At 32.1% G+C, this 25575-nt stretch overlaps 2 protein-coding genes across 3 annotated transcripts; one reads left to right on the top strand and one right to left on the bottom strand.

Moving 5' to 3' along the window:
• The first annotated feature begins 802 nt into the window (after nucleotides 1–802).
• Nucleotides 803–17672, top strand: M6 (neuronal membrane glycoprotein M6). 2 transcript variants are annotated; one of them, XM_088241219.1, is made up of 5 exons: nucleotides 803–1211; nucleotides 5207–5366; nucleotides 7714–7873; nucleotides 8895–9194; nucleotides 14334–17672. In XM_088241219.1, exons 1-5 carry the CDS (start codon nucleotides 1208–1210, stop codon nucleotides 14463–14465), a joined length of 756 nt encoding a protein of 251 aa, XP_088097345.1. In that variant the 5' UTR covers nucleotides 803–1207; the 3' UTR covers nucleotides 14466–17672. The 2 variants fall into 2 exon arrangements, with proteins under 2 accessions (XP_088097345.1, XP_088097344.1); XM_088241218.1 differs by lacking the exon at nucleotides 803–1211 and adding an exon at nucleotides 1307–1801 and having other exon boundaries at nucleotides 14334–15998.
• A 2237-nt stretch (nucleotides 17673–19909) lies between these two features.
• Nucleotides 19910–25540, bottom strand: LOC148271573 (serine/threonine-protein kinase PLK4-like). Its single transcript, XM_088241220.1, has 5 exons — nucleotides 25476–25540; nucleotides 24864–24973; nucleotides 23424–23545; nucleotides 22392–22577; nucleotides 19910–20394 (listed from the first exon to the last, which is right to left on the bottom strand). Exons 2-5 carry the CDS (start codon nucleotides 24901–24903, stop codon nucleotides 20209–20211), a joined length of 534 nt encoding a protein of 177 aa, XP_088097346.1. The 5' UTR covers nucleotides 24904–24973; nucleotides 25476–25540; the 3' UTR covers nucleotides 19910–20208.
• Between the last annotated feature and the right edge of the window lie 35 nt (nucleotides 25541–25575).

The following is a 25575-nucleotide window of genomic DNA, read 5'->3' as shown; positions in this document are numbered from 1 at the left end:
AAGGAGGAAAAACACCTTTGAGAAGGGAATTTGGAAGTCTAGGCATTTACAGGGCTTATGATCAGTCATTGGCTGGTTTGAGTTACCACTTTACACGCTGTGTAACATTTACCATTCTGCCTTTGTTTAAACATTCAAGTTTTCTCAATTCTTCCATCTATTGACTTTGTTTATCTAAATCACTCCCTAGGGAGGAAATCCAGCCTATCTGCAAACATTTTAACATACTCCAAACATTTTGGAATGTGTAAAAATCGTTTTTTTTTTTAATTTTGTGAATTGGTTCTAAAAGAGCCAATACTGGATTTTAATTTGCCTTTCTAACAATGATTTTGTAAAGGGTCAATGTTTATTTTAAAATAAGTGCATTTATTCTATTTATATGCACATACACAATTTATGTGGTAATGTTTGTAATTAATATTTATTATCGAATAGTTCTTTAAAAAGCCGCAAAATTTCCAAAACGTTGACCTTTTTAAATTTAAGGCACAACATTATTGAGCTCGACTATTGAAAACTTTTATATTTACGAGCTTTTAAAAAACATTTTTTTTATATTTAGGTGCTAGCTTATTGAAAGCAAACCAGTTTTCAAAAATTGTGTTTCAATGTTTTTATTTATCCAAATGCGACCAAATTATGCCGGTAATCTGAAAATTAACTCCAAGTTTGGATTTAACTTTTGTGATGTTTCTCGTAGGTGTATTTTTTACATTATCATTTATCATGCGCTTCTAACTGCGGAAAAGCCATTAAACAAAGAAAAAGAAGATTCATTAAATGTTATTTTCTCTAAATTAGAAAAGGAAAGGAAATTGAGAAAGTGTTACCAATGTTATAATATACCATATATTGCCAATAATGCCAATCGCCTTGGCCTGTAATAAAAAAAATCCGCCAGTATCCATTGCTGGAAAAATTGCTCATGTTTTCTAATTAGAAAACGTAGAAAACTTTTCAACTTTTTCATAAATCATGTATTAATGCTTATTGTTTTTGTACTAAACTATATGTCAATGAAAGTGTTAATCCAAAATATTTCCGCTAAAAGACTTTCTCGGTTTCTTTGACAAAGAAACGACTTGAGCACCGGAGCGATCCGTCGCGCATCACATATAAACAAATAACCTGTGGACGCAAGCGCCTTGTTTATTCAGAGCATCGCGACCTGATTGCGTAGCCTGGGTAACGATACTAAAAGAAAATGGGTATGTTTATAATATTGTTATCTAATGTAAAATAGTTATGATAACGTCTTATAAAGATAAGGGAGTGGTTGTCAGATACTCCCACTTCGACACTTACACGTCATTCGATTAATCTAAGGATACTATTATTGGAATTTGCCGACGACAAATCATTTGATTCATCAATGATGACTGGCCATTTGCTGCGAAACTTGAATATTATCAGTTTTGTTTCCAATAGGGTTCTGCACACACGTTCCGATACCGTCATTCATTTATCATATTGCTGACACCTGTTTACATACTCGATTGTCTTTTGTTTTGCGCATTTTTAAGTGACATGTTTCGCAAAGTTCTCAGTTATATCGTTTAATGATTGGGGTGGTGCGAGAGCGTCTACAAACGTTTTCTTTGCTTTCAATTTTTCATGATTGTTAGTGTAATTTGAAGATAATCGAAAATGAGATACAATCGTGGTTTGGAGACTAATTTTGACGGAGACGCGCCTGTCACACAACCCCTCAGAAGCAGGCAGATGATTCCCGGACAATGGGGATCCAGATTCTCCGTTCACACCCTGCATGACAGAGTCGGTGGAGAAAAAACTTGCGGTATGAAGTATTAATCATCTGTGGTTTTGAATGAATGCCCTTGTAACCGTGTTTAGTATTACATTTGAGGTTATTGTGTCACTGCTTCCAATGTATATTTATAATATTGGTTGCAGGAACTCCTAATATTTAAAATCGTATACGTAACAATATATTCTCTATTTAACAACAGTCTGTGCTGAACTACGCCTAATCGAATTATTGGAAATTTACCATTTTATGTTATTTGTTTATAAATTTCCAATGATAATTTATAACAGCAGTACTAATTGTTTGATAAGGAAAGTATCAATAGAATATTTTCTCTAAATAAGTTCAACAGATTTAAACAACATAAAAATATAATATCGAAGCTTTACTAACTGAATGCATTAAGTCATTAAAACTAGTTCAGAGATAATCGCATTTAAAACTTTTTTATTCATTCAACACATTATATTTCCCACAATTTTATTTTATTTTAATATTTTTGAAAGACTAATCTTTATTCTAGGCATAGCATAAAATTTAAAATCAACATCTTGCACCTAAATTAAAAAATATTTGAAATATATACAGACTGTTGACTTAATGCATTCTGTCAGTATAGCCTCGATATGCAATGCAAACATTATATCTAACTGTACTTAAAATATTTGTCATGAATTATTGCAATACTAATTTGACAAAGCTGCATTTTCCATTAAGTGTATAAACGATTATTATACATAATTAGGGTTTTTTTTTCAGGAAGAATCAAATTGTTGCAACAAAATAATTTTGGAAATGATTTTTTGTATGTAGGTAGTCTATACTTGTGTTGTTTACTATAATAGTGGTGTAACTCCAAGCTTTGAAAAATATGATTTTTACCGACTAAAGGACATACTTACTCTATATCCTTCGGTATAATGGTGAATTAACTCCAAGTTCCTTTTAATGGCCACAAGATGGAGCTAATTGTTTTTATATCGTACTCAAAAACTAAAATAATTCACTAAAACAGTGACATAAGTCACGAGTCACAGTAATATAGTGAAGTATATCCAAAGTATACTAGTTTTGCCCAGTGGATCATACTGCGTTTTTGAGTGCTAATGCATTACAAAATGCAAAAACAAATTTGAAGAAAGCTACATGTGGTTTTGTAGCTTTAGCTAGTTCAATGTCAGATGTCTCCGTTTTAAAAAGAATCGGCTTTTACAATTTATTTATTTATTTTATTTAATCATATTTTTTCAATAACTGTAATTATTAATAAAAAAAATGTGAACTCACTGGGGTTAACCGTGCCGAGGACACTTAACAATATACTTTTTTTTTAAAAATATTTCTATATTTGAGAATAAACAAAGAAGACTAGCTAAAGAAACACCTTTTTACACTGTGAACTTAACTCAAAAGAAGTTAGAGAGACAAACAAAATCTGAATCTAGAGAACATTCATCTGATATTGAGTTAACTTATCACTAAAATTACATAAATATTCACTGTAACAGTGAAGTGACTCCCGAAAAAATGGGAAAACACAATTTTTTGTCGCAGGCCCTGTGGCATGGAGTGCGAAACTGTGAGAGTGAACTAACGTTTCGGATAAAATTTAAAACCCACTTGTTTTCTAAATCATTTGAATAAATCCGTTGCATGTAATAGCAAAGTAAATTGTTTTACTTAAATTACAAATTTTAAGTTAAAATATTATATATTTATTCACAGAATCACTTTGTAAAGCGCTCTTGAGGTATTATATTACAAAAATGGTGCTATGTAAGTTATCCATCGTAATAATAAAAATACCGGTTTCATCAGGGCACTAATTTCACTAACATTCAAAACCCACTATACACCTTTCACGTTTATATGGTAAATTTACAGATTAACTTTAATTGACTTATTAGTATAACTATATAATTAATAATTCGACTTAATGTTATTTTTAAAATTTCTTGAAATATTTTTTTTTTCCTTTCTGTAAATGTTTTTTTTGCATTTGAGCATGTTTTTTTATTATTACTTATTCAATTTAAAGTACATATGTTTTCTCATTCCTAATATTACATTCACTGATGTAAATTATACTGATTCGATACTTATAACATAACTTTTTCGCCCATTGTTTTTGAGTTACTTTGAATATAGTTTTTTCTTGTAATTTTCTTTGAGCGTGTTTTTAATTACAGTAAAACTTGGTTATTACGAGGAAGATGGGACCACTTGAATTCGCTCGTTATAAGCTATACTCGTTATACCAGAGACAGGTTTTTTTTATACAATCGCTATTGCACATTGTCACTGAGTAAACAAGTAAATACGTATGTGTACATATAATTCATATAGATTTTTTTATAGGGGTTAGGTTTTAACTGATCTCGTCTAGAACTCATTTGATATCACCCACTTGTAATGTTTATTGTGTATTGAAATAAGCCTAGAACATTAAAAAATCTAAAAAAAAAACATAAAAACCCCCGAAACAAGCATGTCATTCATAAACTACAAAAGCAGCTGTAAATTGTAGCAATGTGCTGAACCGACACTTACTAAGTTCACAAAGCTTGGAATTTTAAAAAACCATGTGTGTTCATTTTTCAATATTGTCAGCGAAAAATTCAATTAGGTACTTAGACACTTACATAGCTATCATAAACATAATTCGATCTCAGCGCGCGGCGGTATTTATTCTTTACGTTAGCCAACCGTTTGGATTTTATGACTTAGGTTCTTATTTCGAGAATGATGTTTATAACAATTGAAGATTTTTTGTGTAACTTTTGACAGTATTTTTGTTCGGTATGTCTGAGAAGTAGCTCATTATAACAGTGAATGGGGAAAACCATGAACTAAAATGTCAACTAATGTTTCCTCGTTACATCCGAGATCTCGCTATTTCCGTGATCGTTATAACCGAGTTTGACTGTATTTCAATTTTAATTTAATATTTTAAATACTTTCGGTTTTGTTTTTTTCCCCTTATAATATTATTATTGTACTTGAAATAATAAAAATAGTGAATTGATAACTTAAGTATGTATTGTAATATGGAAACTTCACTGGTCCATTAGAATGAAGTCTAATTTTGTATACTCTTAAAATATAAAATTGTACTGTTTGTTTCCTGAATAAAATAAAAAAATACCTAAATTAAATATATCTAAAAATCTACATTTTGCACAAATTAATTATCGCTATCCCTAATATACAAATTACATTTCGCTCGAAAAGTGGAGATGCCTCCAGCTTTCCAGTCAGTCTCACCTTAGGAAGCCTGAAATCACCTCCATTTCTCGTTCTACGGTGAAGGTGTATAGTGAGATTAGCATGTTAGTGTAATTCCTCAAATGAATGAAAAACTCACAAATAAACCAAATTTATTCTATATCTTGCGGTGTTGAGTGCAAGCCTCTAATAATGTATTGATTATTTCAGGGGACGCCTGTCAGTCATGTATGACGCGGATACCGTATGCCACCCTCATAGCCACCATCATGTGCTGCTTGGGGGTGGGAGTCTTCTGTGCCACCATGTACCGAGGTGCATCCTTCTCCATTCTCATGCTGGATGAAGTATTTCACCAGAGACACATATGGTAACTGATATACTTTCTTATTCTATGTACACTTCCTCGGACCTTATTTGATTTATTTATTTATATTAAAAATTTACATACCAGAATATTCAGAATGCAAGTTTCATTTATTATTATTATTATTCATTATAGGCAGACAGCCTTTGCTGATGCGCCTGTATCTCGTGTACTGCTTTTTGTCTGCGTTCTTCTTCCTTCAAAAAAGCATCCAAACGGTTTTTTAATTGGTTTATCGAAATGGAATGGATAACTAGGCTTGGCAATTTATTCCAGTCTGAAACTACCCTGCTGGAAAGGAAGTTTTTCTTGGAATTGAGGATGATAGAGCTTCCAATTATAGCCCCGTAAATTTGTGTCAAGTCAAGTCATCGCAGCGCTGCGATCGCACTTTTGCGTATGCGCAGTACTTACCCTGACCTATTGAGAAGGAGTTGACGCTATTTTGAGTTGGCTGACTGTTATGTATGCTTCATGGTGCTTGTTTAAAATGTCGAATAAAATTGAAAATCCCGCTGCTTGTGAGGTACGGTCTTTAATTCATTTCCTTAATGCGAAGAACATTAAACCAGTACACATCTATCAACAGATCTGAGAATAGTAAGTAGACGACAGTTCAATGAAGGTCGTGATAATGTGCATGACGACAAGCGAAAAGGACGTTCATCTTAGATTAGTGATAACTGGTTCGCAGAAAAAATGAAAGAAAATCGAAAGTTTTAAATTTCCGCTGTTTTTTTCTGAATTTTCCCGAATTTCAAGATCACGTCTTCATGAAAAACTTAATTTTTAAATCTTTGTGCTCGTTTTGTGATGAAAATTCCGAACACAAAAATCACATCGCAAGCAACACCCTTTTATGAAGGGAATACAAAAGATTGTGCAAAGAGTTTTTCACAGTATTTTTTTTTCTGCTGGAACTTACTTTCTAGGTTTTCACTGTATTTATTATATTTTTAAATAAAATGAAAGAATGAAAACAATACGCGTAAATGTAGATATTTTAAAAACATTTCCAATTCACAATTTGCCGCCCAACTAGGCAAAAGACTGTTTTAAGGTTAACAAATTGCGGATTTGCTGGTTACTAAATTAATGGAACCTAATATATATGTATACAAGAAAAAAATATACTAACCATCAAGAACAGAGATAAAAATATTTTTTCATATTTGATTCACTGCATAACCTGTAGCAAGTCATTAACCTTTTTGTAATCCGGTGCAGCAATCTGACATTAAATTGGTTACATTGACCTTAAATATGTTAAGCTGTTCATGGCACGAACAGCCTCTTGGCATTTATTGGCAGCCAACTTATGTGAGTCGTCCGTATTTCAGACAAGAACTGTCATCAATCCAGGACTAGAAAACTCATGCCTTGTAAAGTAGACGAGCTAGAAAGAAGAGAACAAATTTTCTTTGCCTATTAACCTTTTATCCGCCTAGTGGTTGGTATATTTGCTTACCATGCAGAAGGTTTAGGGTTCAATTTCTTATATGGTTGTAACTACCATTTTTTTATGAAATTACGGTTTTTACAATATTTTGAGTATGTGTAAATGTTTTTAGCTGAAGACTGAATTCCGTCTCCTAGGAAATTATGAAAACTTTTATTTATTCAACATTAAGGAAAAAAAAAATTGTAGTCAAATATGGAAGTCTAGGCAATTTTTAAATTTTTGAATACCTTTTTTTTATTTTATTTTATTTTTTACACCACAACAGGCCAGGAGGCCCAATTGCAGTGGTGAATTATAACACAGAACACCCAGGCTTGATAAAAATAACATAAAATTTTTGTGTTCTCACCTTTTTTTTCTCAATTTTTGGGTTAATGACCTGTCATTGTCATAAATGTTTTCCCTCTATTGCAATGAATATCAAAGATGTATTTTCGCTGAAATATCTTATAATCCCTGTACTGTCACCTGAAGTGCAAAACTAGTTGTTTTATCATTATGTTCAAAAAATATATCAAGATGTGCTGCGATTGGAGTACCAGTCTAGGGCCCTATGCACCATTAGGTGCTGACAAGGGAGTAACAATGTTGATAATGAACCTTTTAAATGCATTATTTATTAAACTACCATTTTTATTTTGTATTGTTTCACAATAGACTTAAGTGATTTATTTACGGTTCAATGAACCTTTTACAAAATTGTAATTAAGCAATGAAAAAAATTGTAAAAAAAAACAACAATTTGTTCTTTTAAAAACAAAAAAATCAAAAAGAAAAACTTATTATTAGTAAAAAGTCAGAAGCTTGTTGTGTATTGATCTCTACTCCTAAGTAATACAAATATTAGAAATTAAGCACCCACATTGAAACTTTTAAATGAATTTCCAGGGTGGAGGCAGTCCAGATGGTGTGCGTGGTGGGAGGAGCATGTATGGGGGCCCTGGGGCTCATGCTGCTATGCCTCGGTTGTCTAGCCACGGGTGCCACCCGCCACAAGGTGTACCGTGCCTGGAGAGCTAGAGTTGGAGGCCGGATATCCTGCGCTATCGTAAGTCAATCGAGTTATACTCATTTCTTCTAAATAAAATAAAAATAAGCACCCGTGTTTTTCTCGTGAACTCAAATATTTCCATTTTGGGGACATTATCTGTTAGTTATAATTATACTGGAAGATGGAAACAAGGTGCGGTAGAGAGGGCTTTAACCTGAAAATGCCATGTCCAGACACATCATGTGAGTCGTAACTAATCGGATATTAACGTAAATATTTTACTGTAATTTCAGCCACTTAACTAACTGCACTGTGACAGTTTTTTAATTTGTAACAGAGGCGGTTCCTTCGTATGTGCTTAAGTGCACTGCCAAGTATAACACATGTAAATAAATTAGTAATTGATAGTAAAAATATGTAATGCAAAGAATTAGGGATTCATTCACATTATACTTGAACAACTTTATATTCAATACAGCGCCAAAAGATCCAGCAAGATCAAATCTAGCCGGCGATTTTCTCATCTTCTCTACGCATGCACAATCGTCACCATGCATATACAGTTTTGCACAATCTTTTTTGTATGAAAAATCCCATATCTGCTAAAACTTAGATTTGATCGAGATAGATTACACTTTATACCGGTGAATCATGCGTTGGAGGGAGAAGACAATATGCATGCTCCAGCCATTGCCAAAGCATGCGCAGATTTGAACCATGAAGTTCGTTTGTAACGTCACTTTGTATTTGATTTATTTAAGTATAATGTTAGTGCGTATAAAACAGGATGCAAACAAAAACAGTGTATATTTAGCCTTCCTTGTTCCTAACCTAGTTCTTGGTTAAATCAAAACACAAATAATATGTGGAAATACTCGACTTAGATGTCGGAAGAACAATAAAATTGCACCATCATCAATACAAATTATGAATCTTTTATATAAAATACATCATAAGATCCCAAAACTCATGTCTCCGTGAGAGGGTGGTTGAGGGCATCTTTTTGCTCCATGATTTGACTAAATCCATGTGAGTATACAAAAAAATAAAACAAATAATTTGTATTTTTTTGTTCTAGTTTATGGGCATCACGTATATCCTCACCTTTGTGTGGCTGATCCTTCTCTGCTTCCTTGTGCTGGTCACTTTCTTGTTCACCATGTTCTGGATGCTCTGCTCCAACTCGCTTGTCCAGGAAGGCCGCGACTGCATCGACTTCAAGCAGTTCTCCTTCCTGTTCCCGTCCAGCGCCAGGCCCGAAGACATGACGGTCTGCGAGGCTCAGGAGGTCAAGTTGTTCTGCAAGGATTATGTGGAGAAAGCCGAGGTCATGTTCATATTGGCCACAGTGGCGTGCTTCCTTGTTATTTTAAGCTTGGTAAGTTATATTTTTTGATAGGGGAATCTAAGCATTTTATTTACAGGAACTATGACCTTTACACCCTGTATCATTTACCATATTGCCTGTTATTGCCTAATTGTTATTGATGTAAAATATATGTGAAGTATTTACTTTATTTTTAAATACTTACAAGATGTTCAAGATTGTGATAAATCGCTTTAGGAATTTGTGCCTTCTCTGGGAATAGAACCCGGAAGTTGATTGAGACAAGAGTCTTACCCATACACCACAAGGCCGCCTCGTTCGTATATTATTTGATAAGAAATATTATTCTGACCAACAAACCACAAAAAGTGGCTTGGTGGGATTTACGAGTACCTTTTATGTCCTGATTATTTTTGAAATTTATGTTTTTTAACCCTTAGACTGCTAAACAACGATATATCGTTGTTGTTAATCCCTATCATAAAGTTCTAACTAGACTGATGCTGACGTCATAATCCCCAAAAGGGTAAATGAATTCGGGAACTGCTTGTTGCACTTAACCGTCAGTGGTATAAAACATTTTCAAAACATAAAAATTACTTATTCGACGGGTTATTATTCAGTTTCGTACCTATTTCAGCCCTACGGAAAATTTAATACAAAAAATGTTTTCTTACGCGCGGTAAAAATTCGAGCATTAAATTATACAGCAAAGTTTCTTGAAAATTAATAAAAAATAATATAAAATATTTTAATAAAAACTACTACTTTGAACGACGTCACTTGTTCATATGAATCAACCAATGATAAGAGGGTTGTGGAAGATTTCCGGTTTGCTAATCGTCAATGGAGCAATCAACAGAACAAATCAAGAAGAAGCGGAAGAGAACTTGCGACGTCACACGTGGATTTATTTCGGAAATACAAAATTTTAAAAAATCGTAGCGCCGATAATACGATACATAAAAATTGAAAAAAAAGCTTTGTTTAATAGTTTATTAACAAATATATTTTTTTTTAAACAACTAAATTTCCTCGTTATACATTTACTTATGATGTTTAAATTTGCAGTGCTTTTAAAAAAAGAGAAACGACTAAACACAGGAAACTTCTAGCTAGCCGGGACCGGAAACAGGGAATTTTTTACATTGCAAAAACAGTGAAATAAATCATTTTAATATTTAGAATTTTTAATCACACTTATATTATGATATTTGAGAAAAATAATTATATTTTGTGTCTTCCCTGCTATTATACCCGATCCAGTGATTACAAAAATATTGATGTATTTCCGTAATGAATAACTAATTGAATACTTATCCTTTAATATAATAACTCTTATCTAGTAAGGTCCCTATATCACCGGAAAACCCCGTAATTAAGAATATAAACAAATAAGTAAAGAGCCATAAAATGTAAAAATAATTCACCATGGAACCTAAATGATTGTCAATTAGGACGTTTGAATATTAAAAAAATCATTTGTTGATTTATTGTAATGGGTACCTACAGTAATGTGAAATTAAAACGTTTTAGCTGTTCATTAGGTAGTAATTATTACTCTACAAACAAAACGTAATTATTACTATACAAACTCAATTCTAGAAACTATTCTACAAACAAAACGTAATTGTGGTAAATAAAGTATATCAGCTCGATCTTGATCCAAAAATATTTCAGAAATGCTTCTTAGATTTTGAGCTCTTCATAAGAGTCATATAAACTATCATCACTATCACTTAGAAGTTGATCGTTATTGTCCAATTCACTTTCGGAATAGGTTGAGCTGCTAAGCTTCCAAGTTTCTAGGTGAGGTATTATTATTTCTTTATCACTTTTAATATCCGTTATCATTTTGAATGATATACTTTGTATATTTATTCACAATAAAAAGGACCCTTTGCAGAGTTAACTTGTCAGTTAGAGTAACAAAGTAAGATTAAAAATATATATAAATGTACACAATATGTAATTTACCACAGCTGTTTGTAATTTCAGCAACTGTTGTCTATCTCGCTCAATCCATTATGCGTGAACTAGCTATTAGTGAAACGGAATATTTTTCTTGGAAGTGATATCAATTTGTGAGACAGTTTTACGAAAACATTATTTTTTAAATTAAAATTATATTATAACATCTACCAAGAAATAACATCACTTCTTAGTACATTTACCCGTTATCATGAAGTTTCAATCTAAATAACTCCATACAAACATTTGGACATACTCAAAATATTGTTGATCAAAATAACTTGCATAAAAAATTTAAAGTATTTTTAGGCATTACCTAGGAGGTGAAATAATTTATTCAGATGAAACTCGCCGAATTCAATAAAGGTTTCAGCTCTTTTAGTTTGCAAAAGTCAACAGATGCAAGAGTTGAGGTAATGTAAAAAATAACCATGAATGGTGAATATTTCGCAGTGTGTAAAGTGGCAATTTAAAACAGCCAATAACAGATCATAAGTCCTGTAAATGCCTAGACTTCCATGTTCCCTTGGCAAAAATGTGTTCCCTCTCTGTTGCAACAAATTCCAAGATATATTTTACTCAAATTTTGTTTAGCATGCATTGATGGAAGTGGTAGGTTTGATAATAAGGGCACTTTGCCCCGCAATCAACAAAAAAACCATCATAATACTGTCGTTTCAATAATAACTTTTAAAACAATGCGCCTTTAGATTGCTGTGCGAGATCATTTTTGTTTGTTTTTATTTTCAATTAAGAAAGGGTTTACAACCGCTGTACGAGAATGTGTTGCGGGCGGCACGAGTTATCTATCTTGCTCACTCCACTGGGCTTGAATTAGATATTTATGAAATGGAAGATTTTTCTTGGAATTGCTATTAATTTTTAAAACAGTAGTGTGTTTGGAAAACAACGTATTCGATAAAATATTTTTAAAATGTATTAATAATAAGATTTCTGATTAGATTCTTGAAAAACTGCGTAGCAGCGTAAGGGTTAATAATGTTAAACTTCAATTATCCAGATTTATGAGTGCCATATTTTATAGCTTTTGAAATAATGCAGCGAATTGGAATTACATTAAAAAACTTCTTAAACATGTCTGGCATAGTTAATTGCACGATTAAATTTAAATGGATAACTTCTCATTTATTTTTTATTTCCTGAAAACGATTTGGACAGAGTTCTACTGTAGTAAGTTTTGGATAAATATAACATAGTGAATAAAATTAATGTCAAATTTAATGTATGGAGAAATGAATACTAAAGTATTTACAGGACTATACATCTGTCATTGGCTCGAGTGATCATCTTATGCACCGTGTAACATTACCACTTTGCCTATTATAAAAACTCCTGTTGAGATTGAGTTCGATAATACTTACAGATGACTTAAACACTGTATTTATTGTCCAAATCATTATTGTCGTACACACCCAGTGGTACATAAGACACTGCATTGTGATTCCTTTTATGTTATTTTTAACATTTATTTCTTTAAAAAAACATGTTAAGTTATGGTGCAATAAATTAGGATAGGTTAACATTTTTTAAATATATAATGGAAATTATTTTTTAAAATAAGCCTCATTTCTCCGATCTCAAATATAAATTTTACAATAGTACCTACATAGTTGATTTCAAAACATCGCTTCTGCAATTCAAATTATTGAGTGGAACAATCAAAAAGTGTGTCGAGCATCCTGTCATTCTGTTACAGTTTCACGGATATTTCAGTTTCAATCTTTTGCCGATTGTCATTTCTTGTTTTCGTCTTTTTAAGTAAAACATTCAACAGGACAATTATTTATTTAAATATACGGCCACAGGGCTCTTAATTTGAATGTTTATATAATATTAATTTATATTGGACAGCAAAACACGCAGCTTTTATTGTAAATAAATTGTTTTTATTTGATGCAGGTTTTTGAGATAATTGGAAATATGTACAAATAATGTAAGCATGATTTTTAAAATGAACATTCGGTATTAATTTCACTAACTAGATCATGGTTAGTATTGTTTATGCCACTGGTGAAATTATGTTGTTTGATTGATCGATAACTTATTTTTTGAAATCTGTAATTATTTGCCATTTTACAGCATTGTCACTAAATCGCACAGTGGACACCAATACGCTGTGGTTACATAATAGGGACTTGAATATTATCTCGCTGTTTTCCGACAAATGATGTTAGACAGAATAGAAATACTACAGCCAACTTCGTTGTGAAGGTCCATCATTGGGCATGCATATTTTTTCACATTGAGAGGGATTTTTATGCCCACCATCCACCCGCAACTGTTATAAAGTCCCAGGAAAATCTCTGTCAGAGGAAAGTTATTATAAATATTCCTAAAGAATACAAACTATGCAGATTAAGGAGGGCAGAGGAAGATGTATGGGCAGAGGCCAACATGTCATCCCCGACCCTCAGGATCTCTTCAATGCCTGTTTTATTTTTAAATTAAAAAATAAGGTACCTACAAACAATTTAAAATAAACGTATACAAATATAAAAATAATGACCCAAAACTATAGTAACACAGAATACAGTAAAAAGATGTTTTTTCTTTTAAAAAAAAGAAATACATGTATAAAAAAATAATTTATCTCACTTAAAAATATTCTGTATAAGAGACGGCACTACATAATAATAATAAAACAAATGAGATCTTTACTGCTAGAAAGGAAAAAAAAAAAATCACAGCGAAAAAAAATAATTCAATGCATTACTTTTTTCAAAAAAAGTCAGCAGCCGAAGTGCATAGAATTTTTGTCCAGTTTATCCTGGCGACTATGCTCTGTTGAAACATCACCGAATATCATCATCATCATCTCTTCTCTGCTCCATGATCAGCTGGGTGTTGTTTATTATGAGCTCCTCAAACCCAACAAAACCATAACAGGAGATCGCTATCGACTACAATTTATGCATTTGAGCCATGTATTGAAGGAAATACAGCCACAATACGAGGAGAGACATGACAAAGTAATTTTGCAGCATGACAACGGAACATGGAATGATGGAGATTCCTTTCCCTGCCAACTGCCCCATCCCCTTTCCTTCTTTACAGTGCTTATCTTATTGTAGCTTAAGTCCTTAATAATTATATTACTTCTCCTTTTTAAGTGGCATGTAATCTTTTGATACTTCTCTGTAATTTTTGTAATCTGTTGTTTTTCCTAATAAATTAAAATAAACATAATTTCCTTTTCAGATCCACTACCTGATGTGCCTCTCCGCCAACTACGCCCACATCCGCGATCACGAGAAGTTCCAGGAGCTGCAGGAACTGCAGTACCTGGCTGAACTAGACCCGGATGTTCACGCGTCCAAGGATCGCTTCTAGGACATCGCAAGGGGAATCCACAACCACATGTCTAGGGCGTATGATACTTAGCTCTAAGTCTTGCTAGTAGTTATAAGCTCAACAATGGTTTGTGAAACACGTCGAGAAAGGCTTAGTATAGTTATACGGAGGTACTATAGAAGAAGAGGTGTGAACGGTTAAGTTAAGTGATCAATGGGGAAATATACATTCGTTTGAACAATTGTTTTCAGTCATTTGTTCTGGAATCTTTGTTATGAGTAACGGGCGCCGTGGCACAGTTGGTTAAACGACTAACTGTGAAACTAGCGTTGTAGGTTCGATTCTCGACAGTTGCAAGAAAGAAATCATGGAAGATTTTTCTCAATTGATCTGGGTCTTGTGGTATATTTTTCATAACTTCCTTCCATATTCCCCTTTTCCCACCTGCTGACAAGCCTCTAACATAGAGGCTTAGCGGGTTATTTAATATTAAAATTGAATTATATGGCTTGAATGTGAATACTGGTTCACCATTCTAACTAAATATTTATCGGTTAATTTGTAATAATTATTACCTGAAATCAGGAATTTTTGTAGTGATGACATTCAGATGAGGAGCTTTATACGGTCCCAGTTAATTTTTTACTCATGTAGGAATATAATATCTTATCTCAATGGGACATTAAATTGTGCTCAATTTCAAACTTCTGTTCACACTTTCTGTATTACTAAAGTATGTACGTATTACCATCCTTATAGCTGAATTACTGATTGAAAAGAAATATCCTTACAAATTCAAAGTACTTATTGGTGAATTGTAAGTTTTCTTACTTGGAAATAAAACATACAGTGTTTCAGTCAGTAATGTTCGCAGTTTGTACAAATATTCAGATCTGGTTAGGCATATTTTTCACTTCATTTATTTATGAAAACTTTTGATTTCCATTTGCAACAGTGGGACATATCAGGAGCGAACAAATAATACATGATTATAATATCGGTACATTATACATTCCTAATCGTTTATTCTATGCTCAAGTGAGATAAAATATACTAATGTTTTTAATCTTTATATGTACTGCGCATGTATGTAGTTGTAGATTAGCCACATAATATTTTGTGAACAATAAATATATCATTATGTACCTCATTCCCTACTTCGACATTGTGGCCTATACAACCATAAAAGATATATATTTGTACCGACAGATTACATAATTTGGTAACAAATAAAAGTATTTTAGACTTAATAGTTAATATTTTCAAATTCTCACAAAAATAACTTTGTCTTATAATATTGATTCGCTGGCTGAATTTCAGGTTTTTAAATATGATCCATTATATTTTTTTCAATCGTAAGAACATTATTTAATCAATAGATTAGTGAAAATGTGAAATGGCATATTATTTTTTGTTCCATTTCCGTATATAGATAGGGTGTTGCAATTTTATTCAATTTTGAAATTACTCATGCTTTGAACAATCTGAAATTCACACAGCAAATATCTTAATACATAACATAATATTGGTGTATTTAATATATTTTGTAGGAACTTGTGCAGCTTTTAAAAATACATATTCTTTATGAACAAAGCAGGCGCACAGAGGACACTCGATAAACTGACTTCCTGCCTTGTTTTAAGATTGCATTAAATTGTTTTACTTTCTCAAGATAATTAACTAGGTTTTAGGAATGTTAAGTTTAAACTATCCCTCTTAAGAAAGTCAATCAAAGAGTGTTCATTATGTGTGGTACGATGATAAATAATATAAATAACCTAATGTTGTTGAAGCAGACTGATTTTTTTATTCTAAGGCATCGATTGCTATTCCGCTGGGAGTAATTACACCCGATAATACATTATAGAGTACAAACTCTTCCTAGTATTATTATAGTTTATATATTACTTGTTGTAGGTTAAGTTTACCAAGGGTGGTATTCTGAATCTTCTCTACCCCAGAGAGTTGTTAAATTGGGATTTTAATCTTTTTTATGCGATGACACTTTACTTCACAAAATGGCCACACTGATGACCAAACGTCAAATGATCTATAAAACTGTTAAAAAACTGAAAAAAACTAATATGGTTTGGTCAATCCAACCTAATTAAGTGTTTTGGGTAATGCTTAAGGTCTCAACAATGGTCTAAATGAAAATTTTAGTATTTAGTTTCACGTGTTCATATTTGACGTTTAATCGAATAGAAATTGAAGCAAAGTCAGTGCATGCAAAAAATAAAAATCCCCAAATTAACCACTCTCTAGGGGATAGAGAAGATTCAGTATACCACCACTGGGCCCCGTTGACAATGAGAAGTTAAGAGTTATCTTCACCTGTCAAAAACGTAAAGTCAAATTTTCTGTAAGAAAATGTGTATATTTTCATGATTTTTTAATATTTACAACATGTTCTATTACATGTTACCGATAAAGATACTTGAAATTTTTATATAAATATTCACATTTTTGTTAAAAAAATCTATTTGACTTTGTAGACAATTGAATATGACTTGTTGACTTCCCATTGTAATGGGGGCCTGGGAAGTTGTAATTTGTTTTGTTGCCCGCAGTGTTATATTGTAATTAATACCGTAAGGATTCTTTATTAATTTTAAGTGAATTTTGGAATAGCACAGCTCAAAAATTACGCCTCAATTTTTTCATATTGAATTTTTACAGATAAGTTTTTTACGGGACATATCACTCTAGTTTTACAATTTCGTTTCATTATAAGCTTTTGTATTTTTACTTTAGTTGCATGGATTCCCCTCACAACACCATCAGACATTTTGTTTTAATTATAATTAATATTAGTTTATAATATATTACCTTTATTTTAATGCACAATAAGAGCATCTTTTGTGATAACTTGAGTAAATTTCTCTAGTTTATTTTAATGTTTATGTTATCATATATCTTAGTGATAATCGGTTTATCTCAAAATTACTTAATACTGTATGACATTCCAAATATTATGGATAGTTAAATGCCAAATATTGATGTTAAATCTATTTGAGGGTGTTGAAAATGTTTTTATCAACTTTTCAGAGTAGTGGGAGTATTTTATTGTTTCTAAAATGTGAGCATGCACAATATAATTTTAATCATTTTTTTATTAGGAAACAAATACAAACCTTTTGTTGCGTCCATTTTGTTTATTAGGAAATTAAGTAACTTTATTTAAAGTATTTTAATTATACATACATGAAAGAAACTATAATAAATTTTTCAAATAACTGCACAAAATGTTTGTTTTATTCATTCCAGTTAACAACTTTGTCATCGTTTAAATTTTCGATGCATAAAAATATTCTTCACCAATATAAAATAATCCTCTTGACAAGTATCTGAAGTGCAAGACTGATCGTCTTGTTTTCATGTAGCAAATGATGGAGTAATTAACCAATGTCTGCACTTGTAAGTACAGGTAAGGCTAGTGCCACATTCAGCAAAAATTCGTTCACCGATCTTACGCTGCGGAACGCCTATGCATCTTATTGCATTGATTTACTGTTATCGGGCACACTAAGCGGATGTTCATTAGTTCCGTGGGTGGACCGGACCGCTCACCTTCGACGTTTGTTCCGTTCTCCAATCTTCCGATCATCTGTCGGGATCTAATCTGCAACTCTGCATTGCATATTTTCTAATGGGGTGTACCACATTAGACGAACAGTTCTCATCAACTGTATAAGGTGGCTCAGTAATCCACTAATAATCCGCCGTGGAATATGTCGTGTGACTGCCCGTGCCTGTTCGTTTGCGGATTTACCGCAATGGAAGATCGGCGGCTGTATCACCGCTGAGTGTGGCGCTAGCCTAAGGAAAAATGACATAATTTTATAAATATGTATGTGGGTGCGTACCAATAAGACACAATAAGTTTTGAATTCTTTATTTGATACATTAGAAAAAATATTAATTTTTATATTCATTGAAATAAAAATTACTCTCAAAATATTAAAATAATTATTCCGTTATCTTTATATATTTTGCTATAAAATATCTTACATTAACGCATTTTACATCAAATACTATATTCCAGTTTAAATAAGAAATTTGTACCGTATTACAAGATCAGTGTCAGTCACGCCTAGATAAAATTATACATTTAAAATAGTCATATATACTTTTAAAACTAGTACCAAATTAGTTTGTGAATTGCAAACAATTAAATTGTAAATAACTTTTTATCTCTAACCAGTTTTAGAGTTTCTAATTTAGTCTACTGCCAAATTGACCGTTCTCAACAATGAATAGAGAATAAGGGAGTTTAGACATTTACAGGACTTATGACCTGTTGGTAGTTGGTTAGAGGTTGGTAATAATGGTGATACATTCTGCCGGTTTATTATTTTTAATTTATTTTATTGCATCTGTAAAAGTTCCTTCATATATTACCGTAGCTGTGGACTGTAATAAAGTGTTGCTGCTCTGTAGAGATTTATTCTTAGAAGATAAACGTTCAAATCAGGAGGGTTCTGTACCACGGGGATCCGATAAGCATGATGTTTCGGGAGCTAGGCAAACAGGGCAAGAGCAGGAACGAGGAAGAGAGCTTATTTCACTACCTTATGCAGTCTACGTGGGTAGCTCCACATATAAACCAAAGTATCATCACCCTAACTTATAAAACTCGTAAATCCACAAATGGTCAAAAGTGATATGTTGGCATTTTCTGTTAGGATTTCAAATAATCCATGTGTGTAAAACTCATATTTCATTCATAGTGTTACATGCATAGATTATTAAACTTCGCTAATGAAGTAAAAACTGTTTCTACTCTCCCCCGAAAAGTAAGTTGGGCATTTACGAGTTTTACAAGCTAGGCTGACGATATGCATTTAATGCACTGGAACTTACTCAGAGAAGGAAAACTAAATTTAAAGAGTATCTTTACGATTTGCCCAAATATTTGAAAATCCACATTTTTACAGATATTTCATTATGTTGATTGTAATCAAATTTAAGCATTAAGTGATAACTTAAACTGGCCAATGACAGTCATAAGGCCTGTCAATGCTTAGACTCTCATTTCCTTTTTTCAAAAGGGCTCTCCACCGCTTTTGAGATATTGTCAATTTGATGAAACCCCTCTAGGGTTAAATTCAATATTTGTCTACATAGATTTTAACGTACTTAAAATGTGCATTACAATATTATTGAATAATTCTGTAGATTGGACTAAACGGACCAATGTCATAAATCATAACATGACGTCCTAATTGCATAATTTTACAGCTATTTTTTGAAATAATAAAAGTGTTTGAAACAATTTTAAAAAACACTACCACATAAATATGTGTGTATATATTTTTTTTAAATATGCGTATTTTTTTATTGACACTAACCCAATTGGCTCTTTTAGACCCAAGACACAGAATTCGTCGTGATTGTAGAACAATGACGGATGTGCAAAAATGAGACATTGACTTTCTTTTATATTACAGGTTTGAAAACAAAAAGATACATATTTATATAACTAACCCAAGCATCAAATGATATACTTTTGTGCTTATTAAGTTATGACATAAAACGTCAAAAAATATTTTTGACTGCTCTCACTTACAGTTGAAGAAAATAATGACGTCGTTTTACAATCATAACAAATTGTAAGTTTAAAATAAAGATCTTTCATTAAAATTAGTACTCTAAATAAAAACTATACATATTTCTATACTTCATCATAAAGAATGTTTTGTTTGAAATTCAAGTGCCTCTTTTTACAATTTTGATACACAAATTATTCCCAAATATTTTTACTATATAATTTAGATAATTATCATGAATTGGCAAATCTCGAAGGTCCAAAGGGACGCCTTCTTGCTTCGTCCATATAAATATGATTTTCCGGTCCAGAGTTAGTGGATGAGAGAAGATTGGGTTTATTACAATCCGAGTAAGAATTGAACAATCTTTGGTGGTTGGTCATCGATGTTCCCGTGTCACATTTACTCTCCGACTCACTCTGTAAAGAAAAAATATATTAATGTTGTTAATCAGAGTGGATCACTGGAAATTTAGGAAAAAAGATTTTATTTTTCAACCCCTTTTACAAAAATTACATTTGATGCGAGCTTCTCTACAAAGTCACAAACGTAGTAAATTCATAATTACAATACCATCAAGTAAAAAAAAAACAACAGTTTATTTCATATTTTTGTAGATTACAATGCATTTGAATGTTTAATAACCCTATGGTAATTTTGTAAGTTAATTATAAGAGTTAAAATGTTAGTGCCTGTCACGCTAGAATATTTCATTTGAAAATTTTCTATCATTTACACATGAAAACAAGAGTTATTTAACATTTCAATACATTGTATATGAGGGCATTAGAAGAAAACTTAGAAATCTCCATTGAAGGAGTGGAGTGGAGTGGAGTACTGAGATATTTGCGAAGAACTTTGAAAAAATAATTATGAGATTTGTAATAATGCTTCACTAGCTCAATGGAGAACGCTAAGTTTGCAGTGTCAAGTAGTATAATTGAAATCTGTTTTATATTTAAATTTATTTCAACAGAGAGGGAAAATATTTTTGAGAAGGGAATATGGAAGTCTAGGCATTTACAGGGCTTATGACCCTGTCATTGGCTGGTTTAAGTGGCCACTTACACACTGTGTTACATTCTTTTCAAAACATACTTTTCAAAAGTCAACGGATGGAAGAGTTGAAGAAATGTGGATACTCAAACATGGGCAGAATGGTGAATGTTACACAGTGAGTAAAGTGGCCAATTAAACCAGCCAATGACAGGTCATAAGCCCTGTAAATGCCTAGACTTCCATATTCCCTTCTCAAAAATGTTTTCCCTCTCTGTTGAAATAATTTTTAATATGAACTACTCCCTAGGGAGGAAATCCAGCCAGTCTGCAAGCATTTGGACAGTGATAGCCGCGATTTGGGTTAGAAATTTAAAGCAAAAAAAGTATAGCACTTGGAGTTTGGACGTTTTCAGCACATAAAGATATCGTAGTATGCTATCAAAACCTGTAGCTCAATCACAAATAACTATCGACGTGCTTAAAAACATGCTAAGCATTTAAGCGATCACAATGAACAATAATGAACATGATTAAGTTATCGCAGTCATAAGTCAACGCTCGTGTCGGTTTGTATTTTGTTTTCCCCGTAAATAAATACAGTTCATTGGCGTAAAATCGGCGTTTACTATAAAAAATAATACAATATATTGCATTTGCAAAATAGTAAGGAGTATCTAGTACAAAAAAGTGAAAATTAAATTGCAATTACTATGGCGACTGCTTTTCTTAACATTTGGCTTGCCAACCGCCAGCCAAATGCATTAAATAGCATGATAAATAATAAATAACTAAATAAAAATAGCAGTTTTGGAATATTTTCCATATTTACACCGGTGAAATTAAAATATGTGATTGCGCAGCAGGATTATACGTCGCGAAACGTTAATATTTTGACATTTAATATTAGGTGTTCACGGATGTTGTCTTGTGATCGCGAATACGATAAACAACCATAGTGAGAAATTGTTATCACGTTGCTTACTAGCACGTCGATAGTTATTTGTGATTGAGCTACAGCATTACTCATTTTGAGGGTTGGACGCTTTTTGCATAACTACGTCCAATTTGGCTGTTTTTTTTTTTTTTTTGAACATAAATTACATATAATTTATTTATTTTTTCTGAATGATTTATGGGACTCACCCGGTAACCAATGCCCACTGTCACCTGGCCTACTATTGTCATAAGGACGGTGCAGAAGGTGAATCGTGCATTTTCTGTATGTAAACAACAAAATACTGATTACCTTAGATGTCAAATTACCGACGGTAAGGGAAATAGAAGATGATCTCAATTCCCCACTCCGAATTATGTACTTCGGAGAACAATATGGACAACGATGAAACCAGTCACTGGATATTCCAAATTTGTGGATTAAAGTATCACTCGTCTTTTATTTCTATAATATTGCATTTACCATCTTGGCCGCCAGGCTCCCTCCACTGTGACAGAATGAACCCATGTTAATCGAAGGAGGGGTGGTGTGATGGGCGGGGGCAATCGAGCCTGATGTGGGAGCCGGTCTCCGCCCCATGATGAGAGGAAAACACACTTCGGGCATTCCTTGAAGAGCTGACTCCACTTCCAAAAGGTGAGTTGCACACTGCAATATCAACCATTCAAATCACATCAAAGAAGAAACTCGGTGCTAACTCCCAGATTATTTATCTGTGTCCAGCCAGGTGAAGAATACAGTTCTGTGTGGGAATAGAACCAGAACCCTGGACAAATGGCTCACAAACTAAATAATGTAGATTGCCCTGATTGTTTTTTGGATAAAAATGCCATATTGACATTTTGCTAAATTGGACATGCACTTTTGAATATGCAGAAATATTCTAAATGTAGCAATAGAAATATTATTTACATTGTGTTATAAAAGAGTTGCAAAAGCTATGATGTAAACGAGCAATTTTTAGTGGTGCCATAGTGAAAAAAGAGATACCATATGAATAAAATTTCCCAACATTTAGGGGAAAAATAATTGTATGTATTTTATGCAAATTCAAATTTTTATTTTCGTGTTTTTAAATTTAAGTATAAATTATTGAAACATGTTGTTTTTTAATTTAAAAAAAAACACTAAAATATTGTTTGAAAAAATACAAAATATGTATTTTTAATGAAATTATTGAAAATAGGTAAAAAATATTCATAATCCCCAATTACAACAGTCTTTACAATTTTTCTGGCAGTACAGTTACACTATTATAGTCTATAAAAATAGTATAGTACACAGTAATTCCATTTTTTTCCGTATATTTTTCATTTCTTTGCTTTCTCAGTTTTACACTTTTTTGTTGCTCCTTGGAAAAATGTAAAAAGGGAATTTTATTGTATATACATGCAGGATTTAAATTATATACTCAATAGCGTCCCACAAGACTGTCTATAGTTTCAAGAAGTATGTAAAGAACAAATCAAAGATATAAAATAATTCAAAGTCTACCTCTTGGAAATGATTGTAGATTTGCAGTAAGCGTGAATCTAAATTCTTCAGGTTATTAAATGTTTTTCCATCCTTGTCGACAATTTTGATTCCATCTGTTGCCGATATTGTAATTTTACTACCTAAAAACAAAATTAACATCACAATGGCAACATAGTGTCGTATTGTAAACTCGAGACAGGATCTGAATTTTTTTGGTGTAAGTCTTTATAGATTTAAAAATTCACTAAGATAAACCGGATCTTGTCTTGAGGTAGTAATTTATTTTTTTTGTCCTAGCTTTAATTTTATTTAGTTGTATTTGATTTGATTAGTGCCCGTATTTATTATAAGAAATTGTATTTACCATCGTTAGAATGGACTGCATAAGTCCGTCAAATAAATAAATAAATAATGATGAACTACTATTAAGTTAGCAATAAATGTCAGAAAAAACTTTTAAAATATTTTTTTAAAGGAAAGAGAAATACTTGAGTTCTTATTGTTTACTCAAATATTAAAACTTTTTAGACCAAAGTCGTAATAACTTGTGCAAGAAAAATGAAAATCAAGTTGTGGTAGAGTGGGATTCGAACTTCGGACCTTTGGCCCGTGAGCCCATAATACTACCACGGGACCACAACTCGGTTCTATTCGATATGTACTTTACCGACTTTTTTATGTCTACTGGTTTCGAGACGTACCTGTCTCGAAACTAATTAAACCAACATGCAAACTCCCCTATACGCCTTCACCATAGCAGTTGCACACACATATTAAGGCAACATGTTGATAGGACACATGCTAACACTACTAAATATAATAAATAAATGATTTGATCGTTGTAACTACTGTTCCCACAAAATTAAACATATTTTACATGCAAAAAAAAAAAGAATTTGAAATGAATAAATCACTCAGATACCAACATAATATCAAAATTCCTAAATTCCATACAAGTCATGGTCAAAATAGCCTTGTCTTCAAAGGTGTAAAAAATTATAATAATCTTCGTAATGAACTAAAAACTATTAAAAATAATATATCAATAAATAAATTTAAAATTAATCTAAAGAAATTTTTTGAACTCGTGTAAAAACAACATTAAATTTTAATTAGTATGAATGTATTATTGTTTTATGTTTATTCTTTATATATCCTATGTTTTTCTTTTTCTCTTCATGTACTCGTATTAAAATTATATAAACTCTTATAAATAAACAACTAAAACAGTGTAAGTCACTCTCCAAGCACAAGAGTTAGTCTCTTTTTTTTTGGAGAGTTACAGTGATAAAATTTACTAGATGTGTAAAAGTAGTTATGTTTAGAATTTTACAAAAACTTGTACTTTTTATGAAATTTATGAATAAAAAAAATAATATATATAATCCGAAAAAAATATAACCTATATAAATACATATTGGAATAAAAGTACAAAACATAATATTGTGAATATCTTACCATCATAAAAACAGGCCTCGAAATCTGTCCCATTTTCCATCAAATGACATTTAGCTTGTGGGCTATAGAAAGATATTTTAGGTGTTTTGGCTTTAACCAAATCCACAAACCTTCAACCAAAAAAAAAAACATTTAAGATATATTTCAACAGGGATGAAGAACATTTGTAAGAAAAGTGTGGAAGTCTAGGCATTTACAGACCTTATGACCTGTCATTGGATAGTTTAAAAATACTCAACATTTGACGAGCTGTGACACATGTCGATTAACTACGCAATTAATGACGCATGTAGTTTTAAGTTAGTATAGGACCTATGCCCAATGATGAGGTACCAAAACCTGTCTATTAAAGCAGTTCATACAAATTTAAAAAGAAAAGTGAAAAAAAAAATTCACTAGTTTGATGGATATGATTTCTCTACTCCATTTACAATATACTTGTAGTTTCTAAAAATGCAATTTTATTTTTATATATAATATTTTGTATTGCTTTTCCTATTATTTCGGTATGTTTGTACATTACATTAAACTCATGTTTTTACTTAAGCAATTTTCTATGTAAAATTTACTTCTGTACCAAAAAGAAATGTATCTTCGACACAGTTCACTCACCTGGCAGCATATAAGTACTTCTTCCAATGCTTTTGTGGCAGATTGTGATAGGTGAATATCTCCGATGGGGTGGGGGTGTGTGGAGGGGAGAGTTGAGAGA

This window comes from Micrasema longulum, unplaced genomic scaffold (assembly GCF_059751315.1).
Source record: "Micrasema longulum isolate JH-2025_06_02 unplaced genomic scaffold, ASM5975131v1 h1tg002784l, whole genome shotgun sequence".
NCBI lineage: Eukaryota > Metazoa > Arthropoda > Insecta > Trichoptera > Brachycentridae > Micrasema > Micrasema longulum.
This window is presented reverse-complemented; position numbering and strand designations above follow the sequence as displayed.

What these genes read in the sequence shown, in the direction of transcription:
- M6 (XM_088241218.1), top strand. Translation starts at nt 1,651, where the DNA reads ATGAGATACAATCGTGGTTTGGAGACTAATTTTGACGGAGACGCGCCT. An exon ending in GCCGGATATCCTGCGCTATC is followed by an intron (nt 7,874 to 8,894) that starts GTAAGTCAATCG and finishes TTTTTGTTCTAG; the next exon opens with TTTATGGGCATCACGTATAT. An exon ending in TCCTTGTTATTTTAAGCTTG is followed by an intron (nt 9,195 to 14,333) that starts GTAAGTTATATT and finishes TTTCCTTTTCAG; the next exon opens with ATCCACTACCTGATGTGCCT.
- LOC148271573 (XM_088241220.1), bottom strand. Translation starts at nt 24,903, where the DNA reads ATGGAAAATGGGACAGATTTCGAGGCCTGTTTTTATGATG. An exon ending in CGAGGCCTGTTTTTATGATG is followed by an intron (nt 23,546 to 24,863) that starts GTAAGATATTCA and finishes TTTTGTTTTTAG; the next exon opens with GTAGTAAAATTACAATATCG. An exon ending in TCTACAATCATTTCCAAGAG is followed by an intron (nt 22,578 to 23,423) that starts GTAGACTTTGAA and finishes TTGATATTGCAG; the next exon opens with TGTGCAACTCACCTTTTGGA.